Source organism: Rosa rugosa, chromosome 2 (genome assembly GCF_958449725.1).
Source record: "Rosa rugosa chromosome 2, drRosRugo1.1, whole genome shotgun sequence".
Taxonomy (NCBI): domain Eukaryota; kingdom Viridiplantae; phylum Streptophyta; class Magnoliopsida; order Rosales; family Rosaceae; genus Rosa; species Rosa rugosa.
Window position 1 is genome coordinate 40,541,910 of NC_084821.1, and position 18,960 is coordinate 40,560,869.

Consider the following 18,960-nt stretch of genomic DNA (forward strand, 5'->3'; position numbering starts at 1 on the left):
ATCATAGTGTAGTGGTAAGGCTTTATTGTGCCTTGCATGAAGTTCAGGTTTCGAGTCTCACAAATATCAGTTTTTTTTTTGTTTTAATTGTTTATGGCCCATATCTATATATATAGGAGGAAGAAAATCACTTCACACAACAACCCCTTAAGCTCATCAGTTGAAGTAGGTAAAGTCATACCCTTAATTGTTTATGGATTTTTGGGACAATTTTGCCCTCTCATTCTTTGTCACTTTGAGAAAGAAGTCATTGGAGACCTTGCTTGACTCCGGTGGCGGACTCCGGCGACTGGTGACCCGACGCCGGTGACAGGAATCCGGCTACAGGACTGGTGACCGGATTCCGGCGTCTGAATTTATTGCCCCCTAATAATACCCAGTAACCATATTATTGCCCCCCAGTAATCAAATTATTTCCCCCCAATACTCATATTATTGCCTCCCAATAATCATATTATTGCCCTCCAGTGAATTGCATAAACTCCCAAAACCAAAATGAATACACTACAGACACAATTGATCAATTTATATGCATATTATTGCCCCCCAATACTCATATTATTGCCCCACAATAGACATGTATAACTACTCAATAAAACTTTTCAATTTAATAAGGGCTAATTACTGTTTAGTACCCTATGCTTTTGGTCCAACATCAATTCAGTCCCCCGACTTCCAATTTCATCAAAAACACCCCCACACTATTATTTCTCCATCCAATAGGTCCATCCGTGATAAATCAGTCAATTTCAGCCGTTTAGGTGCTGACGTGGCGATCCAACTCAGCCCAGGTGGGGCCCACACAGAAGTGAAATTCCCAAACTGACCTTGGCCAACCAAATATGAAAAAATCCAAATAAATTCCAATCTTTGAGGTTGGGGAGACTCGAACCCACACCAACACCTTTCATTTGCAAAGGCCCAACCACCAGACCAATTGCATGGAATTGCAATATTACAAACGAAAATAATATATGTATAATAGTTTAAAAAACTCTCCTTCTCCACCCACCTCTCTCCTCCTCTCCTCTTCTTCTTCCTCTGTGCATTCCCAGTTTGCCGGGCTTGCTTTGGTTCCTTCTTTCATGTCGTCGTTGCTTCTGCGTCTGGTGTGCAGCGCTGGGCAGAGGCTCTAGTTCCCTCAGAAACTTCAAAATTCTCAGCAATGCCACATAATTATATATCTACTTTTCCTAAAATTTCCATTATCTGGAGAATGTTCTAGTCTAATTCAACTGTCGTTTTCTAACAAAACCAAAACTGCCTCAAAGACAAGGATTTTTCTTCCAAAAGTATTTATGATTTTCCAATACCTTGGGCCAAAAATGAGCTCGAGCCAGGGGCGTTGTGAACTCAAGGAAACGATCTAAATTGGCGGCCTCGCTGAGCGCTTCCCGACCCGACCAAGAACTATGCGACGTAGCACAGTCGTCGGACTCCACCACCGACACTGGCCGCCTCTGATGCTGCTGCTTCTCCTGTTCAAGCTTCTGCTGCCGCTGAAGCTGTTGCTGGTGTTGTCGCTCTCGAATCGGGGGCGGGTAGTAGAACCGGTTCTCGCCCCGAGCCCGACATATCGAAACTCCGCCGTGACCAGACATTGGACAAATACGGCGTCGTACTGGGTATTTGACAAAGGTTGGGAAGCAACGACGACAGAGGAAGAAGAAGAGGAGAGGAGGAGAGAGGTGGGTGGAGAAGGAGAGTTTTTTAAACTATTATACATATATTATTTTCGTTTGTAATATTGCAATACCATGCAAGTGGTCTGGTGGTTGGGCTTTTGCAAATGAAAAGTGTTGGTGTGGTTTCGAGTCTCCCCAACCTCAAAGATTGGAATTTATTTTGGATTTTTTCATATTTGGTTGGCCAGGGTCAGTTTGGAAATTTCACTTCCGTGTGGGCCCCACCTGGGCTGAGTTGGATCGCCACGTCAGCACCTAAACGGCTGAAATTGACTGATTTATCACGGATGGACCTATTGGATGGAGAAATAATAGTGTGGGGGTGTTTTTGATGAAATTGGAAGTCGGGAGACTGAATTGATGTTGGACCAAAAGCACAGGGTACTAAACAGTAATTAGCCCATTTAATAATAAGGGCAAAATTGTCAAAAGATGTTAGATTGGGTAAGTGGGGTTAAAAAACTCTTAGTGAAGTAAGTGAACAATTTTTAAGCTGAAATTGGGTAAGTGGTCACGGCCCCATATATATATAGGAGGAAGAAAACCACTTCACACAACAACCCCTTAAGCTCATCAGTTGGAGAAGGTAAAGTCATACCCTTAATTGTTTATGGCCCATATCTATATATAGATAGGAGGAAGAAAATCAGTTCACACAACAACCCCTTAAGCTCATCAGTTGGAGTAGGTAAAGTCACACCCTTAATTATTTATGGCCCATATCTATATATATAGGAAGAAGAAAATCACTTCACACAACAACTCCTTAAGCTCATCAGTTGGAGTAGGTAAAGTCACACCCTTAATTGTTTATGGCCCATATCTATATATATAGGAGGAAGAAAATCAGTTCACACAAGTGACACAACAACCCCTTAAGCTCATCAGTTGGAGTAGGTAAAGTTAATTACACCCTTAATTGTTTATGGCCCATATATATATCTATATATATAGGAGGAAGAAAATCACTTCACACAACAGCTCCTTAAGCTCATCAGTTGGAGTAGGTAAAGTTACACCCTTAATTGTTTATGGCCCATATCTATATATATAGGAGGAAGAAAATCACTTCACACAACAACCCCTTAAGCTCATCAGTTGGAGTAGGTAAAATCACACCCTTAATTGTTTATGGCCCATATATATATATATATAGGAGGAAGAAAATCAGTTCACACAACAACCCCTTAAGCTCATCAATTGGAGTAGGTAAAGTCACACCCTTAATTGTTTATGGCCCATATCTATATATATAGGAGGAAGAAAATCACTTCACACAACAACCCCTTAAGCTCATCAGTTGGAGTAGGTAAAGTCATACCCTTAATTTCAGATTTCAAAGATAAAACCCATACGCCTAATTTCAATTGGAAAAACCAATTCTAGAAGCCAATACCCATATCTCTTAATCATGGCTGGCACAAGAATGGGAGCAATTGAAAACCCCATGATTTTGTGAAAAGAGATGCAATGCATGAGCTACTTGAGCCACGAGGATGATCGAAGAGACAGCAAGGAGAAGCTTCGACAATAGAACTGATCTTCAACTTAGTCTTCGACAGCAAGACACTCCACAAAAGAGAAGAAGATTGCAATTAAACAATCATGGTCTTGGGCTTCTGCCTTCTAACTTGAGCTTCTTAATGAGTAGAGTTTTGTTAAAAGAAGGAATGCCAATTATATACTTATACTAACAGGGATACGTTCTTTTTTTTTTTCTTGCAAAAGCAATTGTACTTGTTTTTTTTATTTCACCTGTTGTTATCAGAATTATATCCAATGCCTAGTTGCAAAATAAAAATCAAACCCTTTGCATTGATATGAGTTGTGATTCTTGAGAACCATATTATTGGATGTACTTTCATTAGAATAATGAGAAAATTGGAAGAAACACAGAGCAAAAGCTGCAAACTACTGAATCAAGAATTTTATCAAAGCTGAACAATACTCGATCATTTAAACAATTTTCATTGATCAACTGAATATATTTGCACAATCAGTTATGCTTGGTTTTTTTATGTTTCTAATTATGGATTTGGTTGGTTTCCTGAAGTTAACCAGAAATGACAATATTACTGAATACCAGAAAAAAGGACACACTGGTTTAGCTAAAACATCAAACAAGCAATGACACTGGTCTCTTGTTTGTTTACTTCAAGGTCTTTTTGACATATATTCACTACAAAAAATATGTCCTTTTCCGACCGAATTTTTCCGACCAAATCCTTTTTTGGTCGGAAGTGACAGTATTTCCGACCGAAAATTTTTTCCCGTCGGAAATACAAATTTTGGATGACCATTATTTCCGACGGCAAACAACCTCTCGGAAAAAGTTTAGAGTGGGGTCGGAAATAATTATAATTTGGCGGCAAAAGTTCCCGCTAATTGTTTTTCCGACCAAGTGTGATGTCGTCGGAAAATAAATGGTCATTTTCCGATAAGATTTTGTTTCGTCGGAAAGTCGTCGGAAATTATAGGGTTTATTTCCGACCACATATTCACCGTCGGAAATACTTTAAAAAAAAAAAAAAAAAAAGAGTGTTAAAAGTGGCCAATATATAGATTCCTGCATTTTTTGTCTTCATATTCTTGCAAATTTGGTCATAACATATATAATGAAAAACCAGAAATAGGTTCATCATCATTCAATTTAACAAAGTATAGTCACTATTAGAAAGGTCATATAATATTAAAAAAGTACACAGTAAGTAGTAATCCTTTTTTTTTTTTAAAGAAGCGAACTAAGAGCTAACTCTTTGCCCTTATTCGAAATTTTATTGATAAAAAAAAAATACAAAAGGGAAGGGGGACTAGACCAAAACCACTCCCAAGGAACACAAAACAACAAAGAGATACAATTCAAATTTATGTGAACACCAACATATACATTACAATGCACATTAATAGGCCTAAATTTTGCCAATTGATTTCAGATGTCTAGACTTCAACCTTGCCAAATGGACAGTACTGCAATCACAAAACAATTCGTTATTTTGTTGACTTATATGTGAAAAAAGAGAATACACACATACAAATCATCAGTAGGGACTTGAAGCACAATACCTCATTCTTCATTATCTTCTTCCTCGTTACGGTTTGCATATGTGTGACTCGTCTGAGATTCTTCTTCTTGATACGGTTCCTCTTCATTAGTAGGCATTTCAAAAACGTTTCTGGGTTTGGTTTCCACCACGACACTCCAAGCACTGTTTTTTATTCCTTCAACATAATAAACCTGGGTTGCTTGGGATGCCAGCACAAATGGCTCTTGGGTGTTCAACTTACCCTTATTGTTGACACTTAGTATGCCATAACGATCTTCCTTATAACCTTTGCCTTTGGTAGCTGTGTCAAACCAATTACAGTGAAACAAGACAACTTTATTGTGACCTGTATACCAGAGCTCAACGACGTCTGTAAGGGTTCCATACCAAGGCACACAATTAATTTGGTTCTCTCCTTTGACCATAACTCCGCTATTTTGTGTTTTCTTCGTCACGTCATGTTGTACAGTATGGAACCGAAATCCATGGATATTGTAACCTTTGTAGTAGACAGCTTGCTTTCCAGGACTTTGGGCCAAAGAACGCATTTGAGCGCTCACTTTTCCATCTACATACAATTGTTGGATCTGCATGTGAAGAATGTAATATTTTTTAATAAAAAAATATTAAATATAGCTATTAACAGTTATATCTCAAATCAAAATGGTGGTTACCTTCTTAGAAAACCATTCCACAAAATTTTTTTTGTGCAACTCATCCACCCGATCATCACCATGTTGTATACGAAGAATGTCCTTATGTTCTCTGCATGTAGAACACCTTATAAATTAATTAATATCACATGCATATATATAAATTTAAATACTTATGGTGATAGGATTACGTACTCAATAAAAGGCAAACACTCATCACAATTTGTCAGGACATAATGGGTGGCAGCATGATGAAGCTCTTCAGTCATTACTGTCAATACACCTGTGCCAATAGTTTTACCCGGAAGTGAGAAGATAGATAATTGAGTCTTGTCTTGCAATGGTTGACCTCCATCATAGTTTCTTTCTACTCGGTTAAATTTAGTCTCAACTTGACGTAAATATCGTGAACAAAATGTAATACACTCTTCTGCCAAATAACCTTCGGCAATAGAACCTTCTGGACAGGCTTTATTACGAACATAAGTATTTAACTTATGCAAGTACCTATTCATCAAGAAATCAGATATATTATATTAGAGAAGTGTGAATTAAGCATCACATAATAAAAGTTTGTAAAAGTTTTATTATTTAAAATTATATTAGTTACGTACCTTTCAATGGGATACATCCATCTATACTGCACAGGCCCACATACTTTTGCTTCCCACGCCAAGTGAATTGACAAATGAACCATGATGTCAAAAAATGCAGGAGGAAATATCATTTCCAACTTGCATAGAGTTATGGCAATTTTATTTTCCAGAAGTTCCAAATCCGAGACCCTCAGTACTTTAGCACACAATTCTCTAAAAAAGTAAGAAAGCTCAATCAATGCTTCACAAGGTTTTTTGGGCAGTAACTCTCGCACCACAAGCGGAAGTACAATATGCTAGGCAGAAGTTTTTCTTCAATTATACGCATACTAAAATTTTATACGCGTTTTAATTAACTAGCGCTTTAATTTTTTTCCAAATTCCAAGTAAATCCGTACAAAACGGATACGTGTATAAAACGTACTAAAGTTTTAAAAAATACAAAATAACAATTTGAAATTTGTATTAAAATAAAAAATAAAATAAAAAATTTAAGTTTGCCGCCTCTAAAATTCTTCCCGCTGCCTCAAATATTTGATCATCCTGCACATATCCCTAAAATTGCCCATATCCCTAAAATTGTGGTGCCTCTACACGCATTGTTTCTACTACCTCCAGAAGTTCGACTCCAATAAACCTATCAGATCGAAAACTTCTCGCCTTCTCTTCCATCGCCCATCACTCTCTCTCTCGCGTACTTCTCCTTTTTCCCTGTTATTCTGTCTCAGCACCTCTTATTCTTCTATATCTTCTGGTTAATCTAAGCTCTAATCCTCTTGATCTTTCTTTACAGGTGTGCCTCCATTCCAGAGCTGCTCGGAAACAAAAATTGAAAGAAGTTTGGCAGTTGGGCAATAGTACAAGAGGCTTGTTTCGATTGTATGATTGGTCTTGTTTAGGATTTGAGGTGAGAAACCCAGACTGGTTGTACCAGTTTTCTGATTTTGAGCTCTTTGCTTTTTATGGGAATTTTTCATTACGATAGCTAGCTTTACAGAAGCATAGTTAGTAGATCTTTAATTTTCTGATCTGGGTCTAATTGCAACTCTTCCTTGAATTGCTTCACCTACTGGAATCTCATCTCATATAGAATGCATAAAGGAGGAGAAACCCTTTACTTTAAAAATCAGTATTTAGTTTTGTTTTTATTTCACTGGGAGTACTGAACCTTTTGTTTGATTTTCTGAACAAGTTTCAAAAGAGAATCAGGAAACTTTCTAGTGAACCAATGTTTATTAGGTATAGAATAAACAAAGTTTCAATGATACACATATATCCTTTATTCTATACCTAATAAACATTTCATTATAAGCTGCCACGGAAAAAAGTTTCAATGTTTATTAGGTACTGAACCTTTATTCAATACTTTAAGCCTTGATACATTTTCTTTGTTAATTTTGGTTCAGTTTCTGTTTGGAGTTTTCATGGCTTGGAGTCATCGTTTATAGTTATGCAAATACGCACTATACTTTTATTATTTCGTGGGAAAAAGTCTAATATGATACATAAGCTACCAAAGAAGTCTTTTTTTTCTTCTTCTGATGAGTTCCCTCTTTTGCAGCTTCAGTTCAGTTGGTTCACTAGAAGAGTTGGTTGGTAATAGAAACTTTGTTTCTGGGTAATGCCCTGTGTTTTGGTGAATTAGGTATAGAATAATTGGATATACTTTTATTATTTCGTGGGAAAAAAGTCTAATATGATACATAAGCTACCAAAGAAGTCTTTTTTTTCTTCTTCTGATGAGTTCCCTCTTTTGCAGCTTCAGTTCAGTTGGTTCACTAGAAGAGTTGGTTGGTAATATAAACTTTGTTTCCGGGTAATGCCCTGTGTTTTGGTGAATTAGGTATAGAATAATTGGATATACTTTTATTATTTCGTGGGAAAAAAGTCTAATATGATACATAAGCTACCAAAGAAGTCTTGTTTTTCTTGTTCTGATGAGTTCCCTCTTTTGCAGCTTCAGTTCAGTTGGTTCACTAGAAGATTTGGTTGGTAATAGAAACTTTGTTTCCTGGTCTACAAGGATATATGTGTATCATTGAACCTTTTGTTTGCTAATTTCGTGTAATAGAAACTTTTTCAACTGAACCAATGTTTCATTTTCTTCTTAAGATATGAATTTTTGCATGGTCTACAAGGATATATGTGTATCAAATTGTTGTTGGATATATATGAATTTCTGCTAGCCATCCTAGCTCGGAAAATATTAGTGTACATCCAATTGTTCCCACTTGACTTCCTTATATGCTTAGAGCTTATCTTTCTCATAACTTAGAGAAAAGGGCTATGTAGCAGACTTTTAAGTCGTGGTTGATATTTATGCCTACAGTTCAGTATTATTGAATATAATTTTGTGTGTATCTTCATATTATAATGCAGTCATGACAAAGAAAGGAAAAGGACAGAAAAGGGCAGCAAGCACTTTACATCTCAAGTCTTCCACACGTTCACAGTCTGAAGACATTCCCAATGAATCAACACATGGTGACGAAGAGGTGGAAGGGCTGGAAACTGAGGCTACCAAGAGGAAAGGTAGAGGCCCTGCCAAAGGAGAAAAAGGCTACGGCATGAATGCAGAGATTTATGGAAAGAGGTATGTTTAAAGTCAGTCAATTTTTGTCGGAACGTGCCACCTCTTCCATTATTGAAATTGCATATGTTTTTCATGCTAAGTTTAATTATGTTTACAATGCCTAGGATTATAACTCCCCAAGCTTTGCGAAGTATTTGGCCCCTCTTCAAGTCAGAGCTGCAAGGCCCATACATAACATGGGCAGAATATCCGCAAGATCAATTGGATAAGTTGTTTGACCTATGGAGGAATAAAAATTTCAAATTTGATTGCTCCGAGGAAGAACTGAAAGATGTATTCACGGAACATATCAAGACTCGTTATAGTGACTGGATGAGTGAAATTCGGAATAGTGTTTTCCGCAAACACAAGACTGCTGCAGCTCGATATGCCAACACTCCGTCGTATTTGAAGCCAGAAATATGGACACCAATGGTTGATGAATGGCTAAAAGAAACGTGGCAGGTGATTTCATAACTAAATATATATGATAGAATGAGTTTGGTGGTAGCTAACGAGTCATTAGTTTCGTTTTGAAATTGTTTTCAAGTCCCAAAATATATTTCTGTTTTCTTAAGTTTCTGTTTTCTGTTATTTATTTTCCATGCCAAAACAAATCCGATTTCTATAAAATTTTGTGTACATGTTATTCAATGTGTCTATGGTGTTCTGTAAAATTTTCAGAAAATTCCATTGAGTCTAGGTTTGCTAAATAATTTAGTTCTGAACTGTGCAGCAGAGTATTTTAAACTAATTTAGTGACATTTGATTAATATTTCTTGTGTTTCTCATTATTTACCTCTTTTAATGAAATGTATAGGAGAAGAGTGAGCGGAATGCAATTAATCGTGACAAATCAACTATGGTGCATACAACGGGTTCAGTTCCAATGGCGAAGTACATAAAAGAGGAGGTATGTACAACAAATAGTTTCGGATAGAATCTGCCTTATTTTTTTCATTCATTAATGATTGTTTAGCTTCCACCTTGCCTCTATTGTCGGTTTACCCTATACACTTTATTTCTTTTTTTACCAATGCTTTGACCTTATTATTTAAATCTTGCAGATTGATAAGACTGGAGTTGAACCGAGTCCAATAGAGATGTTTAGAAGGTTTCATATTTCTAAGCCTAAAGATGGAAAACCGGAACATTGGCAGAGTGAGAAGGCAAAGGATCTTTATGTATGTTTTAGTATTTTATTTATAATTCTCCTTGACATTATAGTACGTACTTATATTAGTTATATATGTTTTCTTTGAAGGAATGTATGGAATTGCAAAAACGTATAGAGGAGACTTTGGGTGGTGATGGCGAAGACGAATTGGATGATTGGGACATATACAAGGAGGTGGTTGGTGGGTCTAAACATGGCAAAATTCGTGGCTTAGGTGACGGAATGGAACCACCGGAAGATGTGTGCGGTTCGAGTAGCAGCCAAACTTGCAATAAGCGCGTGTGTTTGGAACGTGACAAAGAGTTTGGACAATTGGAACAACAAGTTCATACTCTTACGGATATGGTGGCTGATTTGAAACAAGTCCTTCAAGCTTTCATGGCAAATAGTTCAAGTCATTCTCAATTTGCGAGACAATCACCACTTTCAGTAAGTGATGCATATTCTGCTTTGGTCATTTTCAAAAACTCCATGCCTCTTTTAAGTGATTGCATATTCTGCTTTGTCCTTTTGGGATTTTGATTTTGCTAAGTGAAACATATGGTTGCAAGTAAACATAGCTTCTGATCGATTTTGTATGTGCCCTACTTTTTAAAGTGTGATTTTGTATGATTGTATCACCTCTCTGCATATCTAATTGATTAGTCTTCTTTTGGTATTACATTGTGCATATATTTGTGCATGTTCAGTAATTGAAGGCTGCAAGAGTTGTCTTAGTTTATGCAATACCTTGATTTTAATTTATTTTTTATCATCACTTCATTGAAAAGAAAGAAAGAAAAAAATTGCATCACATCAGTTCATTATATAAATTAACATCCTCTCAAGTATGGCAACCATAAAATAAAGGCTGCTATATAACTCTTCCACATCTGTTTGTTTCTCAGTGCAAAGCTTCTAGCTTTCATATTCTCTCCCATTGTCTCCTTCATATTCTGTCTCACTTAACACATTTATTTTTTCTCTTTCTTTTTCCTCTTGGCTCTGCCATTGTACACCACTGCCAGCAGCACCCATCTTATTATACTCTATTATGTTTCCTGTTTTGCTATTTTGACAGGATAAAACTTCAGGCTTCCCAGGGGCTTCATCTGCTCAGGTACATGTTTGAGCTCTGAGAAAAATGTAGGACTAGAATCTTAATTCTTGGAATCTTAAGCTGGGCTTAATCATTCAAGTTTTCAACCCATGATTTGCAATTTTTTAGATTATCTATCAAGTTTGGATGTGTCATGTGATCTTGCATTGTAACTCTGTTAGAGGACATTATTGTTGACGTCTTTATAACATGATAATGATTTCAAAATAATAGTTAACGTGCAAGAGAGGTACATTAATTTCTGTCTTTCACTAGTTACCTCAAAATGATGTCGTTCAATCATATTCTAGCTCTTATTCTAGCTGCAGCAGCAGTGTATACTACTTGCACTTTTTTTTCAAAGTGTTGTTGGGCGTATGTTAGGTTTTGTTATTGTTTTATTCATATATAACCTATATTGTATTTGTGTGTTGCAGCCTGCTTCTACTAATGGAGATTCTGAAACACATGCACCTTGATCCCTACTACTAGCTACTACTTATAAGGTTCTGGAAGAAACTTTTATTTGTTTTTAGTTTGGTATTGCTCTCGTACTATTTCTATTGTAATGGATGATGCTATTTTTCCTATGTATTAAGACTATGCAGTTTGAATTCAATAAATTACTCAAATCTTCACTATGTATCTATTTGGTGAGAAAATTTTATTTGTGAGAAAATTCTAATATTTAAAATTAAATGTAATCGCATTTACTATATTTATTCCGATTGTCGGTGAGCCATTTCCGACAACATTTTATGAATAAATCATATTCGTCGGTAAAAGTTAATTGGTTAGAGAGAAATATCCCACAAAGCAAATATGTCATTGAAAATACTCAAATTATGATTCCCGCTAAAATTCGTTAGTCGGAAATATTTATTCCGACGAAGGTATTGGTCGTAAATATGTCGTAGGAAAAAGTTTTCCGACAACTCTTGGGGTCAGAAAAAATGCGTCGGAAAATATTATTGCGACCGAACGAGTAGTCGAAACTAAGTCGTCGGAAATAGTTATTCCGACGAAAATATGGTCGGAAATAATTCGTCGGAAATGCAATTATTTCCGACGGAAAATCCTAATTCCGTCGACTTTTTTCGAACGAAACAAACATTAATTCCGATCAAAACGAGACTCAAATCCGACGGTGATATTCGTCGGAAATGGTCAAGCATTTCCGACGGTTGGTCGGAAGAAATTTATTTCCGACCATGACATTTCCGACGACTTTCCGATGACGACTTTTCGTCGGAAAGAGGCATTTCCGACGAAAATGCGGTATTTCCGACCATTTTTCGTCGTCGGAAATTACGGTCTGTGTTGTAGTGATTAGCCATCATACGACAAAGGTAACAACTCTTCATAACAACAGTACATGTCGTATATATCTGTTTGACACGAAAATCAGTCTGGTACAAACTGTCTCTTTTGAATGCGCGAGCGTGCCAGCACCGTGGGGTGCAGTCGTCGGGGCGTCCCTTGACCTGACTTCTTCTCAAACGATGTGAACGAGGAGAGCACCAACCTCGTCACAAGGCTCTTTTCTCTGCCTTCCAGAAAAGGACTTCTTGCCTTACGGGTAAGGGCTTTGGTTGTGGTCTCTTGCGTTCACTGAATCGATACTTAGTGTTGTAGACTAAGCAGAGCAATCACTGGGAAGTTGGAGAAAGCACGGGTTTTTCTAAAGCGTGACTTTAGCTTCGCTGGGTTGCGAGGGCGTTACCCTTGCTTCGCTGGTCGAGATGGTATCGGTGGCAGTGGTATTGGCAGTCGGCTCCTAGGGAGACTGAGACTAGAAGTACGGTAACCGGGTTGGTTTGGTGGCACTGACAGTCGGCTCTTGAAGAGACTGGGACTGGAGTGTGGTCACCGGTAAGAGAGGTTGCTCCGGGGAGGCTTTGATAATCGTAGAGATTAATTGGAGAGAGTTTTTTTTTTGTTGTTCGTCTTTAGCGTCTATATATAGGCTTCTCGTAGATTATGTTTCCTAATAGGAATGAAATACTATATTTTAGGCCACAGTTATTGGCCTTTGAATCAAATCAAAACTCTTAATAGTTTTGATAACTATCGTATAGATTAACTCTGTCGTAGCAATCTTCTAGGCAAGGTTAATTACCTTCTGGAGTCCTGGATGTAATCTTCCTCTTGGATGCAAACTGTTTGGATATGCACTTATCTTACTTGCAAATATATCGTCGCGAGGACTCCGTAGCATAGTGGCATGCAATCAGAAAGCCTTGTTTATTGCAATTAAGCATGATTGCATACTTCTTGAATTGTACCACGTCCATGAATCCTTATTTGCATGGAACCTTGGTTGATGCATGACATGGGCCCACCATAGGACTTATTCCTTAATACCACAGTCCATAAACTCCGATCTAACCTTTCCTTCGTCTGATAGTCTGACCATGCGTAAGGGCTCCCAAAAAACCCCATATCAAGCAGAGAACAATCCATCATTGCCTCACGGAAACCTTGCATCTGCACGTGTTTTCGAGGGACTCCGCCCGTTTTCTCTGAGTTGTCAACAATTTCGTTAAAATCCCCCACAATAAGCCATGGCAAGGAGGATTGGGATGCCAACTGGCGCATCAAATTCCAAGTTTCATGCCTATCAGCGGTCTGAGCATAACCATATATGCCTGTTAAACGCCATTCATCTGGTGCTCCTATTGCCCCAATGGCTACGTCCACATGCCTTGCAGAATAATTCCTAATCCTGACCGGCACATCGGTCATCCATAAAAAAGCCACTCCCCTTGAATTCTCATCATCTTTAGGCCATCCCAAACAGTTATCGAACCCTACTTTGATTCGTAGAGTGTCCAATTGTTTTATATCGCAAAGAGTCTCCGAGAGAAAGAGAATCTTTGGTTTCTCCTGCCTGATCAAGTCAATCAAAGCTCGTCGCCGGGAATTACCTACAATCCCTCTGCAATTCCAAGCGAGTATGCGAAAAGCCATCCCTTCACTACTACTATCGCCGCTCTCTAGGGTAACCTAAACGGCCTCAAGCAATCAAAGTTGTCGTTGTGCTAGAGCGCCGCTCTCTAGGGTTTTTAGAAAAGATCGATATTTTACACTTTCATATAATCTGGCAGTTGATCCCACCCCACACAACTTATATACTAATTACGTACACAATATCACAAAATTATTACATATAACAAATTACATACAAGTTATTGACAAAAGATGACTTAACAGATACATCTTTTAAAGATTGAATTAAACATATAAGGATTAAATCTTACAAATAAGGACAATCTGCTCTCCACTTGCCACATGTCATGAGTTAATTTATTTTTTTACCCGTAACTACTTCTTTTGACTTCTATCTCTTTATGTTACTTTTTTTTTTCCTGAGAATAATCCTTTTATGTTACTTCTTAAAGAAGAAAAAAATTCCTTTCTTTTACAAGTTGCTAAGAGAGAGAATCTCAGAGCTCTTCGTCAAACTTCTTCTTCTTCTTTATTGCTGAACTTGTCCTTGGTTCAGCAGCAGCTTCATTTGTAGTGGCAGGAGTAGGAGCAATAGCAGTAGCAGTAGGAGGAGCAGAAGCAATAGCAGTAGCGGGAGCAAAAGCAGTAGCAGGAGCAGAAGCAGCAGCAGTAGCAGTAGCAGTAGTAGGAGCAGTAGCAATTAGATCTGTCAATCCATGAATGAAATTGAAAACATAGAAAATCAAATTATTCCCACAGCAAGATTACCAAACCAGTAGCAATTAGTAATAGTAATCAACATGCCAAAGCATAAGGGTTTTGTATAACAACAACCTCATTGAGGACTTTCATCAAACACCTAATGTGCATGAGTTATCGGAGTGTACAACTCATGCAATATACAAAAGGGTTTTGTATAACAACAACCTCATTGAAGACAGTAGTTATAATATTTCTCTAGGTCATGTACTGCAAATTGGAGTCTTCACCCAAATTCAAAACCAGCTTTACCATATGTATGTCTACCTAGTTGAAGTCTTTGCTTGCTATAGTACTAATTGATGTCCAAGCCAAGACTCCCAGGGGACCTCCCAAACAAGCAAAGTTTAGAATTGGGTTGGTCAATGCTCCTTGAATCAGTATAAGGTTAATTTAAATGTCAACCAACAATGAATATCCGAATTCAAATTTTAAGAAAATGTCTATTACAAAACATCTCAAGTAAACTCCCCTGCTAATAAATTTGCTCCCTTTATGATGGAGGGAAAAGAATTAGTGCTAGCTAATAGTATTCTTCCTAATAATGGAAGCTGCAACGAAGACTCAAAATGCATACAGTACAACAAAATATAGTAACACAGACTCAAAATGGGATCAAAATCAAGCAAATTTCCACTCTAAAACTACCAAATGCAGCTGAAAACCAAAACCCAACTCAAAGATTGCAACTCTAACCTTCACATCAAGAGACCATTATTGACCCTCCGCCATTATTGATAACTACAAATTTTGCTGTACTTCCCATCCAACCCAACTACCCGAAACCAACCAATAAGTAACTCTACTCCTTCTCCTACTACTCCAACCTCCTCTCACTCTTTCACTCTTGCTTTGCTTCCTCCATTTTCTCTGAAACCAACCCAATAAGTCATCTCCACTCTAGTCTCATTACCACCTCATCTTTTCATATCCTAATTCGAAGAAACATAAACGAAGGCAGCGAAATTGGAGTAAGGGCTTACCTAATCGACCTCCATTGAAGCCAGATTCGAGCTGAGCATGGATTTGAATCCTAGCTGCTACCGGTTCAGAGATTTTGCAGATTTAGGCCTGTGGAAGCTGAAATTTGAGCTCGGATTAACATACTGCTACTGCTTTTAAATGGAATTGAAGAAAAATTCATGAACCAAGTTCGAAATTGAAGAAAAACTTACTCTGCTACTGCATTGGATCCGTAGCTGGAGGTTTTGGGGTTTGCATTTTGGGATTTTGGTTTTTGGTTGTTGCGTCTTAAGTTAGTGGCATGAGCGTAAATTTTAATGAAAACTGAGCGTTTTGGTCATTTTTCATTAAAATTCGGAGCTAGGTCTGCTTCATTTGGTTTTAGGTCTGGGCTTGTGTCCTTATTTGTATAAATCTATTTGAAGGTGGGTTTTCTGTATTTACATCTTTGGTCTGGTGCTACTGTGTAATTAAAAAACACAACAAGATCGACCTGAAACTCATGACTCATCAGACTCGATCGGTGCCGTGGATAATGAATCGCCTACTCTTCTAGCTATCATCTTACGTCTCATGCACCAAGACAAGTGCGTACGTGTTATCCTCTGCCACATCCTTTGAACCTGCTACAACTATATCCAAATTTCAATATATGGCTAATTAAGTCAAGGCGTGCTTGAATCTTATACTTGATCGGCATCCAAATCTCTATATAAACACTTGCACTAAACTACTAGCTAGCTGCTAGATCCTCGCTCAATCTTTAATTGAGAGATGATGGTTTGGATTTGGCCAGTAATAATTGCACTGCTTGTGTTTGTTTAAGTTCTGGAACCATGGAGAAGCAAGAAGAAGAGGTTACCTCCTGGTCCAAGAGGGTTTCCTATTTTCGGAAGCCTCAACTTGTTAGGGGAATTTCCTTACAAGGACCCACACAGACTGGCTCAAAAGTATGGTGACATCATGCACATGCGTTTAGGCCTCGTGTCTGCCATCATCGTCTCCTCCCCTCAAGCAGCCGAGCTCTTCCTCAAGACCCACGACCTTGTTTTCGCAAGCAGGCCACCTCTTGAAGGCGCAAAGCACATCTCTTTCGGGCAGAAGAACCTGAGCTTTTCCAAGTATGGCTCTTATTGGTGAGACATGCGCAAGTTGTGCACCCTCGAGTTGCTCAGCAACCACAAAATCAATTCTTTCGAGGAAATGAGGAGAGAAGAAGTTGCTATTTCATAGAGGCCATTAATTAAAGAGGCAGCTGCAACCAGTCACGAACCAGTCAATCTCAGCACTAAGGTGTCATCTCTTAGTGATATGAGCTGCAGGATGGTGTTTGGGAAGAAGTACGCGGATAAGGAATTCGATGATAAGGGTTTCAAGTCCGTGATTCAACAAGGCTTGCAATAATTAACAGCTGCACCTAACTTGGGGGATTACATCCCTTGTATTGCTCCACTTGACCTCCAAGGGTTCACTAAGCGCATGAAGGCCGTTAACAAGGTGTTTGATGAATTTTTCGAGAAGATTATTGACAACATCTCCAATCGAGGGATGAGGGAAAGACAAAGGACTTTGTTGATGTAATGCTCAGCTTTATGGGGACTCAAGAATCTGAATACCTTGTTGAACGCTCCAATATCAAAGCAATCATTTTGGTAAGTAACTAGCTTGGCATAGCTAGACTTGCTTGATGTCCAAGCAGTAATGCATTAAAGTAGTACTTGCGCATAGACTTGCTACTTCATACTCTACAGTATTTTAACTTTTGCTCCACAGTATCATAGAAATTCTTTGCAATATTTTCACTCTAGCCATGACTTTATAATTTTTTCGCAAATCCTATAGCATTTCAGACTAGGATATACTCTTTATTTTGCCCTTTCAAGATATATAATACTTCAAAATACAATAAAAAGTCTCTTTGATTTAACAATGACTAATTATCGGCAGGACATGCTTATGGCCTCAATGGACACATCAGCAACAACAATTGAGTGAGCCCTCTCTGAACTCATAAAACATCCACAACTAATGAAGAAGGTACAAAAAGAGCTAGAGCATGTGGTGGGCATGGAGAGAATGGTTAAGGAATCAGACTTGGACAAGTTGGAGTACCTTGACATGATAGTGAAAGCAACCTTGAGGCTACATCCAGGGGCACTATTGTTGCTTCCCCATGCATCTACTGAAGATTGCACTGTTAATGGCTTCCACATACCCAAAAAATCGCGCGTTATTATAAACATGTGGGAAATCGGGAGACAAGCATGCTTGGACCAATGCAGACAACTTCATACCCGAAAGGTTTGCAGGGAGTAATATAGACCTGAGGGGAAACAACTTCAGCTTATTCCATTTGGGTCGGGTCGCAGACGTTGCCCTGGAATTGAATTAAGGCTAGTTGTGGTCAAGCTAGTATTGGCACAACTTCTGCATTATTTCGATTGGGAACTTCCAGATTGTTTGTTGCCCATTAAGTTGGACATGACGGAGGAGTTTAGTATAACTGTTCCACTAGCCAAGCATCTGCTAGCTGTTCCTTCTTATCGCCTACACAAATAAGAACATACCATCGATCATCATAATCATATCAGAATGTTTATGTACTGTTTAAGTTTCTGAACAATTACAAGTTTGATGTTACTTTTGCTAATAATTAACTCGTAAGCAAGCATAAGCCTGTGATGGTCACATTGAATAGGTCTTACCAATTACCAAAAGAAAAATCTGTGGTACAGTACATTATTTTTAGTACGGGTTTTTCTAAATGTACTCAACAAATATCTAAGTGTTAATGCTTAAGATTTGGCGGTGGCCAAATCTTTACTAACGCTGGTCCGATGGGCGAACCGCTACCCAGATGATTTGGTGACTTCCGCTATCTGTTAAATGAAATACAAAGGGCGTCAAAGGGAGACCGCGCTGGGCGGTCTTAACTTCTCTGATAAGTTAGTCAATGTATTTATGTTGACAGAATAACAGTAGACAAGTAGTTAATGTGTAGTTAATGAGGAGAGAAGAATGGACCTTTTATCAGTAGAGAAGAGGCTGACCTCTTCCATGTTTTCGATGTGGGATTGATATGCTTCAGGTTCCCAGCTTCAAGAGTTTCTGATGCTATTTTGGCGCGGCGCGTCAGCCGTGATTTGGGGGTGAGCCAGGGCTCAGGCTGTAGCCTGCTTGGCGGTGTTTCCGTGGGTGACACTGTTGATGGTCATTGGTACCGCTGGCGGTAGTATGAGCGTAGCTCATTATAGCGAATTATGCTTGGCAATGCTCATGTAAGTACAAGTCCCCCAAGTCCCCAGTCAAGGAGGGTTATCTTGGTTAGGGAGTTACCTAGCGGTTTGAAGCGTTGCCTCCGCTAGACTTGCAAAAGCATAATTAGCGTCAGTGCGTTGTCAACCATGGATTTACTGAGCAAACGCTTTACACCCTTTCGGGTGGGCCCCTGCTAGGCCCCCCAGGGAGTCCCCCATTCCCCGGC

General features: G+C 38.5%; 2 protein-coding genes, 1 long non-coding RNA gene and 1 pseudogene across 3 annotated transcripts; 3 read left to right on the forward strand and 1 right to left on the reverse strand.

Moving 5' to 3' along the window:
* Positions 1–4,451: 4,451 nt before the first annotated feature.
* Positions 4,452–6,255, reverse strand: LOC133727761 (uncharacterized). The gene is made up of 5 exons (XM_062155167.1): positions 5,997–6,255; positions 5,578–5,889; positions 5,404–5,494; positions 4,749–5,316; positions 4,452–4,652 (listed from the first exon to the last, which is right to left on the reverse strand). The coding sequence occupies exons 1-4, from the start codon at positions 6,107–6,109 to the stop codon at positions 4,750–4,752; spliced, it is 1,083 nt and encodes a 360-aa protein (XP_062011151.1). The 5' UTR covers positions 6,110–6,255; the 3' UTR covers positions 4,452–4,652; position 4,749.
* A 278-nt stretch (positions 6,256–6,533) lies between these two features.
* LOC133732924 (uncharacterized) lies at positions 6,534–7,719 on the forward strand. The gene is made up of 3 exons (XR_009857382.1): positions 6,534–6,672; positions 6,772–6,885; positions 7,540–7,719. It is a non-coding gene; the product is annotated as an uncharacterized LOC133732924 (long non-coding RNA).
* A 67-nt stretch (positions 7,720–7,786) lies between these two features.
* Positions 7,787–11,484, forward strand: LOC133732923 (uncharacterized). The gene is made up of 9 exons (XM_062160534.1): positions 7,787–7,794; positions 7,936–7,966; positions 8,358–8,571; positions 8,676–9,015; positions 9,371–9,463; positions 9,618–9,734; positions 9,815–10,156; positions 10,788–10,826; positions 11,243–11,484. The coding sequence occupies exons 3-9, from the start codon at positions 8,360–8,362 to the stop codon at positions 11,282–11,284; spliced, it is 1,185 nt and encodes a 394-aa protein (XP_062016518.1). The 5' UTR covers positions 7,787–7,794; positions 7,936–7,966; positions 8,358–8,359; the 3' UTR covers positions 11,285–11,484.
* A 4,766-nt stretch (positions 11,485–16,250) lies between these two features.
* Positions 16,251–18,042, forward strand: LOC133733759 (cytochrome P450 71AU50-like; annotated as a pseudogene).
* Positions 18,043–18,960: the final 918 nt, after the last annotated feature.